At 44.5% G+C, this 7,551-nt stretch overlaps 1 protein-coding gene across 3 annotated transcripts; it reads left to right on the plus strand.

Moving 5' to 3' along the window:
* The first annotated feature begins 984 nt into the window (after nucleotides 1-984).
* NABP2 (nucleic acid binding protein 2) lies at nucleotides 985-7,459 on the plus strand. Of its 3 annotated transcripts, none has more exons than XM_081309649.1 (7): nucleotides 985-1,129; nucleotides 1,524-1,625; nucleotides 2,029-2,167; nucleotides 2,298-2,369; nucleotides 2,545-2,626; nucleotides 2,721-2,784; nucleotides 6,946-7,459. In XM_081309649.1, the coding sequence occupies exons 2-7, from the start codon at nucleotides 1,547-1,549 to the stop codon at nucleotides 7,143-7,145; spliced, it is 636 nt and encodes a 211-aa protein (XP_081165775.1). In that variant the 5' UTR covers nucleotides 985-1,129; nucleotides 1,524-1,546; the 3' UTR covers nucleotides 7,146-7,459. The 3 variants fall into 3 exon arrangements, with proteins under 3 accessions (XP_081165775.1, XP_081165777.1, XP_081165776.1); XM_081309650.1 differs by having other exon boundaries at nucleotides 1,064-1,111; XM_081309651.1 differs by lacking the exon at nucleotides 1,524-1,625 and having other exon boundaries at nucleotides 1,030-1,129.
* Nucleotides 7,460-7,551: the final 92 nt, after the last annotated feature.

Genomic DNA, 7,551 nt, shown 5'->3' on the forward strand with positions numbered 1-7,551 from the left:
ATAGTATATGTTTATGTAATTTGTTTATACACAGTACTACAGAACTATCTACCTTTCCTTGACTATCCTACAAGTCCCAAAAGGAACTAAAGGTTCTGGCCTCTCTCGTCCCCCCAGGAACTCTATTCCAGTGAGATAAGGTAGTAGGAACAGGTGCCTTGCGAACTAATGAGAAGGATTAATGCAAATGTTGCTTTTTATGCCAGGATTCCATTTTCTTTCAAAGGGGGTTGAGGCTGCCTATTGTAAGTCCCTGGTGTGTACCCCAGGAGCCCCGGAAGTCTTGACCGAGCTGGCTAGTGCATTAAAGATGAAGACCCCGCCGGAATGGTAGTACACGCCTGTGATCATAGCAACTCAGGAGGGAAAGGCAGGAGGATCACAAGTACAAGGCCAGTCTGAGCCACTTAGTAAGACCCTATCTCAAAATATAAAAACGTCTGGGGATGTAGTTGTGGTAGAGGGCTCCTGGGTTCAATCCTCAGTACAAAAAAAAAAAAAAAAAAAAAAAAGAGGAGAGAAGAAGAGGAAGAAGAAGACGACCCAAATCAGGAATTAAGATGATGGTTAGAGCAGGGGAAAATCGAGGGAACTGGTATATTTATAAGTGCCTGCTGTGTCTTCGGCTTGGCTTTTTGTATAAGTTCCGTTTTTTCATCTATAAAATGGAATTGCATATTTAAGAGTTATCGAGAAAAGTGAAGCAGTGAAGTCCCTCAAACTTTTGTCCACAGGATTCCAATGCCCTTGGTCCTTTTCTAAGGAAAAAAATCCTAAGAGCCCATTAAATGCATTCTCCTAGCCAAGTAAAGGAAAATTGGGGCCTGAACCGCCCCCTGGTGGTTCACCTTGCCCACTGCTGAGCAAATCATCTCCAGGTTCCTTTAATTCCTGAAATCCTCCCGGGTCGCCGCGCGCGAATCTCGGAGCCTGATTGGCTGGACGGGGATTCGCAGCTAGGCGTGGGGCGCACCCCAGTGGTGGTGATTGGCCCGAGGAGGTCAGCCCGGGGAGGCTTCCGGAAATGTCCACACTCCCACGTTCCATCGGGCAGCATCCGGCGGCAGCGGGGCCTGTGGCTCCCCCTGCGGGCGGCTCGGCGGCGTGCACGGTCCGGCCTCCTGGCTGGGTGGGTAGTGGGCTGTGGGTGGGGGAGGGAACGGACCGATTCCCGCGTTGTCCAGATAAGGGTTCGGGAAGGTTTGGCTAGTAAGATTCCATTACCTGGCCTTGCACCGGGTTTCCTAAGCCTCCGTTGGCTCCCCTGCTTTGGGGTGTAAGACTGAAAGAGCATCCTGACCAGGGGCCTTCCAGCCCCTAAGCATTCTATTCAGACACCCTTCCCCAAGGTTCTTTTCTTGAAGTTCGAGGCGCCCGGGAAAGTTCGTTTCTAACCTTCTACAAGAGTTAGAGGAATTAGGGCTGTTTGATCCCAGCTTTTTATGGTAGGTAGGCCTTTGAGAAGTGGAGCATGGGGGCAAAAGCTCCAACCGTGAGCCTTCGTCCCTTGTTCCCTGTTCCAGTGGGGTGCTGAGGCTCGGGCAGCATGACGACGGAGACCTTTGTCAAGGATATCAAGCCCGGGCTCAAGAATCTGAACCTTATCTTCATTGTGCTGGAGACAGGTGGCTATGCTGGAGTGGCGGGTTCGGGTTCGCGAGGTGTGGGGTGTGGGAGGGAGGGGGAACTCATAGCCTCTGTTAACTTGCTCCTTGGACAGCAGGGTGCGCCCTAAGGCATGGCTCAGTCCCCATCTCAGATCCTAACACAGGGAGTTGCAGTAGGGTAGTGTAGATAGAACTCTTACCAGAGCTATGCACCCAGTGTCACCCGGGCCTCTTTCCACTCAGCCCTCTCCATGGTGCTGGCTTCTCCACTACCAACACCCACCCCCCCAGCACCAGGGATTTGGGCTTTGCTTTGTACACCTTTTATCTCCCCCCACCAATATCCAGATTTCATCTCTCTGACCATTACTGCCCCATTTGTTTAAGTATCTTACCACCCTCATTTATCTGTACCCTTCAGGCCGGGTGACCAAAACAAAGGACGGCCACGAGGTTCGGACCTGCAAAGTGGCAGATAAAACAGGCAGCATCAATATTTCGGTCTGGGACGACGTGGGCAACCTGATCCAGCCTGGAGACATTATCAGGCTCACCAAAGGGTAAGGTAGTTGGTGATTCCTGGCTATTCCCAGGGCAATAATAGTCAAGACAGATAGGGTTAAAGATTCCTATAACTCTTATGAAGACTATGAATCCTGCTTTATTTATTTTTATTTTTTTTCTGCACAGATATGCTTCTGTGTTCAAAGGTTGTCTGACACTGTATACTGGCCGTGGGGGTGATTTACAGAAGATTGGAGAGTAAGTGCTGGTTGGGGGATTGGGATGAAGAAGCAACAGGCGAACAGGGGGCAGTTAAGGTTTCAATGGAAGCAGCATAGGGTCTGCAGTCCATGCCCAGTATCTGGACTTTTCTGAAGCCTCCATCAGTGACCCAAAAGATGGGTCCAAGGCTTTGGCTACTTTCCCTCTGCAGATTCTGTATGGTCTATTCTGAGGTTCCTAACTTCAGTGAGCCGAACCCAGAGTACAGCACCCAGCAGGCACCCAACAAAGCGGTGAGTCCTCTGGCTTGATACTAGTGAAGGGGAAAGGATTAGTTTAAAAAGCATGGTGGGGAGCAGGGGCTGAGTATGTAATCTGTGTCTTCAGGGGCAGAACGACAGCAGTCCTACAGCCCCCCAGGCTACCACTGGACCCCCTGCTGCCTCACCAGGTAAATCTATTCCTTTTCATCAGCTGGCCCTTCTAACTCCAGTACTCTCCCCAGCCTAGAAAGACACATTTCCCTCATCCCTGTTTTAAATCTCTTTTCTCTTCAGTATCCCCTAACCCAATTTTTCTTGTAACCTCCCCCCTTTTATGCCCCCTAGTACTGGGGATTGAATCAGAAATGCTCTACCACTGAGCTACATCCCCAGGCCTTTTTATTTTTTATTATCTCGAGACAGGGTCTTGCTGAGTTGCTCAGGCTGGCCTCAAACTTGTGATCCTCCTACCTCAACCTCCTGAGTCACTAGGATTACAGGTGTTGCCACCATGCCCAGCCTTGTAACCTCATTTTTCATGCCTTTTCTAAGTCCCTGTGGTGAAAAGATTTAGAAACCTGTTTCAGTCACTTGTAGAGCTGGAGTACCCTTTTGCTACTACCACTCAAATCAAAAAAGAGAACAGTTTCTTCACATGTGGCAAGTGAATATTAGAGGCAAACAGTCTCACTTACAAGACCTTAAAATATTTTTGTAGATTCTTTGTAACAAATTGTAATGTATGTATATAATATATACAGTTAAATATAAATATATGTGATCATGTATCACTTGAACATCCTAGAGTGGATCAATATTACTGTCTTTGCCTCCTCACCTTGTCCTACTGGAAGGTCTTCAGGAGAAATAACACACAGAGGGTATCATCTAATATGACAATGCCTTCTTGTAGACAATCTCCGGAAAGACCTGCCTGAGGCTGTTTCATGGTTAACTTTTTTTTTTTTTTTTAATGTAGAAGGAGTACACTCTAAAATAATGATAAAAAGAATAGTATACCCTGTCTCTAAATAAAATACAAAATAGGGCTGGGGATGTGGCTCAGTACCCCTGAGTTCAATCCCTGGTAACCCCCCCAAAAAAAAAGAAGTATAGTATAATAAATACATTAACCAGTAATGTAGTCATTTATTAATATTATCAAGTGTTATGTGCTATACATAATTGTATGTGCTCAGCAGATTTATTTATACCAACATTACAATAAACATGTTAGTGATGCATTATACTACATTATTATGGCTACAGTGTCATTAGGCCATGGATATATTTCAGCTTCATTATAATATTATGGGACAGTTGTCATAGATGTGGACCATTGCTGATTGAAATGTCATTATGAGATACATAACAGTATATATCTTATACTATATTGGTTCTGGCCCTATGGAGAACCCTGAATAATACAACCATAAATTCACAACAATTTTTGTTTGTTTGCAGTACTAGGAATTGAACCCAGGGCTCATCTACCACTGAGCTATATCCCCAGCCCTTTTTATTTTATTTTGAGACAGGGTCTTGCTAATTTTCCCAGCCTGGACAATATTTAATTCCTGCACAAAAATTAGCATTTGATTTTCCAACAGTAAATAGGACTGTTGAGGCTAGGGAGTAGCTTAGTGGCAAAGTCTTTGTGTTCAACCTCCAGCACTTAAACAAGAAAAAGAAAGAAAGGAAATATGACTGTTATATATTTTTAGATGTCCAAGACTCTATCACATACAGAAATATTTTTAAACTGGGCATGGTGGTACACACGAGTAATCTCAGCTACTTGAGAGGCTAAGGCAGGATCCCAATTCAAGATCAGCCTGAGCAACTTAGTAAGACCCTGTCTCAAATAAAATTTTAAAAAGGAGTGGGTAGCTCAGTAGTAAAGTACTGACTTAGCATGTGCAAGGCCCCAGGTTTAATCCCAGTACCCAAAATATTTTTATGTGGTGCTGAACCCAGTGCCCCCTTGTGCTAGGTGAGTGCTCTACTGCTGCGCCACAACCCCAGCCCACCTTTTTTATTTTTTATTTTGAGACAGGGTCTCACTAAATTGCTTACGGCTTCTCTAGATTGCTGAGGCTGGCCTTAAACTTGCAATCCTCCTGCCTTAGCCTCCCAAGTCACTGGGATTACAGGAGTTTACCACCATGCCTGGCTATATGTTTATTTTTTTAAATAAGGTACATCTAAGCCTGTTTGCCTCTAAAATTCATTTACCACATGTTTATTCACTTTGTCATCTGCTATCAGATACAAAAAAATTAATTAAAAAACATTTGAAAGCTGAGTATGGTGACACATGCCTTTAATCCCAGGGACTCAGTAGACTAAGGCAGGAGGATTGCAAGTTGGAGGCCAGGCAGCCTCAACAATTTAGCAAGGCCCTAACTTAGCCAGACCCTATCTCAAAAAAAAAAAAAAAAAAAAAAAAAAAATAGGTTGGAGATGTGCTCAGTAGTTTAATGCCCCTGGGTTCAGTTCCTAGAACCAGTAATTAAGTAAGTAGGATGTAGCTGAGCGGTAAAACATTCCTGGGTTAAAATCCCAGTACTTGGCTTGGGAGGCTGAGGCAGGAAGATGGAAAGTTCAAAGCTAACCTTAGCAATTTAGTAAATTGTCTCAAATAAAATATTTAAAAAAGGGCTGGGGTGTGGCTTTATTATTAAGCACCCCTGGATTCAATCCCTGGTAACAAAAAAAATCTACCCACTCCCCAAAAAATAGTGTGACAGCCAGGTACAGTAGCACATACCTGTAATCCCAGCTACTCAGGCTGAGGCAGGAGGATCACAAATTTGAGACCAGCCTGGGCATCTTAGCAACACCTATCTCAAGATAAAATTTTAAAAAGAGTGGGATGTAGTTCAGGGGTAGAGCACTTGCCAAGCTTACACCAGGTCCTGGGTTCAACCCCCATTACCACACAGACACAAAAGAAGTGTGTATGGCACAAAAACTTAACATTGACTTCTATACATTCACCTTTTTCTGTGAAATAAAGAAAGGACATTATTCTTCAGTTCTGCAGATATCTTATTCTGGTAAAACAGTAGCATTCAGAAAGGATATGGTTTGAGAACCACTAGCCTATAATTTCTACACTATTAGTGTGTGCAGTGCCCTATGTATGGGAGAGACAGGCCTCTGCCTTCATCTAACAAGCATTTATAGGTCACCTAATCTGTGCCAAGGAATAAAGTACAGTACCTGCCTTTAAGAGCTTGAGAGTGATATGCACAGTTACAGGAGCCTAAAAAAGTCATCTCACATACCTGGCTGGTTCCAGTCAAACTTTTAAAATATATTTGGGGGCTGGGGTTATGGCTCAGTGGGAGAGCACCCGCCTAGCATGTGTGAGGCACTGGGTTCGATCCTCAGCACCACATAAAAATAAATCAATAAAATAAAATATATTTGGGGTGAGGAGAGGCTGAGGATCTAGCTCAGTGGTAGAGGGCTTGTCTAGTTTATGTGAGGCACTGGGTTCAATCCCCAACACTGCAATGAATAAGTAAATGAAATTTACACAAAACTTATCTTTGAGAGAATAATATTACGTGTAATATTTTTTGCTTATATTTATATTTTCTAAAATGAACATAAATTCATACATACACACCACTTTTTAACATTTTAATTTGTTCTTTGTGTGTGTGTGTGTGTGGTGCTGGGGATTGAACCCAGGGCATTCTACATGTGAGGCAAGCACTCTACCAACTGAGCTATATCCCCAGCCTGATTTAAATTGTTTTTTAAAGCTCTTTTTTTTAATATTTATTTTTTAGTTGTAGTTGGACACAATACCTTTATTTTTATGTGGTGCTGAGGATCGAACCCAGGGCCTCACATGTGCTAGGTGAGCACTCTACCGCTGAGCCACAGCCCCAGCCCTTAAAGCTCCTTTTTACTGGTTTTTTCAAGCATGCTAGGCAAGTTCTCAACCACTGAGCTACAAATTCAGCCCCCTTCTTTCATTTAGAGACTTAAGCCTTTCCCTTTCCCATGCTTCTCTAGCTTTACAGTCACCCTTAATCAAGGGTCATGTTTGTTGGAGTTCCTCAAGCCTTAAACTGAACAGCTTAACCCTAGGTCTGACTCTCAGTGATATAGAGCTGAACTAGAAAAATATCAAAACAGGGTTCCTGTAAAGACTTCCATAGTAAGCAAGAGTTCTCTGGGTTACATTAATACCTTCACTTGGTCCAGTTGACATTAATGTGTGGTGCAGTGTGAAGACTGCTGCTTTCTGGGGCATGAAGGTAGGCTGTTGGAATGGACTCTTGTCTTACTTAACTCTGATTCTGTGTTTCTTCTCCTTTTCCTACAACTAGCTTCTGAGAACCAGAACGGGAATGGACTAAGCACCCCACCAGGTCCTGGTGGTGGCCCACACCCCCCTCACACTCCCTCCCACCCACCTAGCACCAGAATCACTCGAAGCCAGCCCAACCACACACCAGCTGGCCCTCCTGGCCCCTCCAGCAATCCCATAAGTAACGGCAAAGAAACACGCAGGAGCAGCAAGAGATAGCAAGACATTCTTCCTTTTCTACTGCCATCAGCATAACCCAGGTGTCTGCTAGAAAACGAGACAGGCTAATAGGTTTCTGGCTTTGGGGTGGGGGCTGGAGTAGCAGCCTTAGCCACTAAGGGGTGGTGAGCTGCGTGGCTTTATTCACCCAAAACTCATAATCCCTCTTGTCCAGCTGAGCTGCCTGTCCCCTGTGATCCAGGACCCTCTACATGCCCTCTTTCCTCTTTAGAAACTATAGTTACATAGTTTGTTTCCTGTGTAATGTGGGGGTCTAATTGAAATCCTCCTTCCTAATAAATGTTTCCACTCTTTATTGGACTTCTTTGCTTTTGGGGGGAGAAGGAAAAAGACAGCAGTCAGCTAACCTAGGAGGTGGAGGGGAGATAAGTTATAGGCAAGGAGG

Source organism: Spermophilus citellus (assembly GCF_964194105.1).
Source record: "Spermophilus citellus genome assembly, chromosome: 10".
In the NCBI taxonomy this organism is placed as follows: domain Eukaryota; kingdom Metazoa; phylum Chordata; class Mammalia; order Rodentia; family Sciuridae; genus Spermophilus; species Spermophilus citellus.

Coding starts and splice junctions, on each gene's coding strand:
- NABP2 (XM_081309649.1), top strand. CDS start 1,547: ATGACGACGGAGACCTTTGTCAAGGATATCAAGCCCGGGCTCAAGAAT. Junction 2,370..2,544: donor GATTTACAGAAGATTGGAGA/GTAAGTGCTGGT, acceptor TTCCCTCTGCAG/ATTCTGTATGGTCTATTCTG. Junction 2,627..2,720: donor AGCAGGCACCCAACAAAGCG/GTGAGTCCTCTG, acceptor CTGTGTCTTCAG/GGGCAGAACGACAGCAGTCC.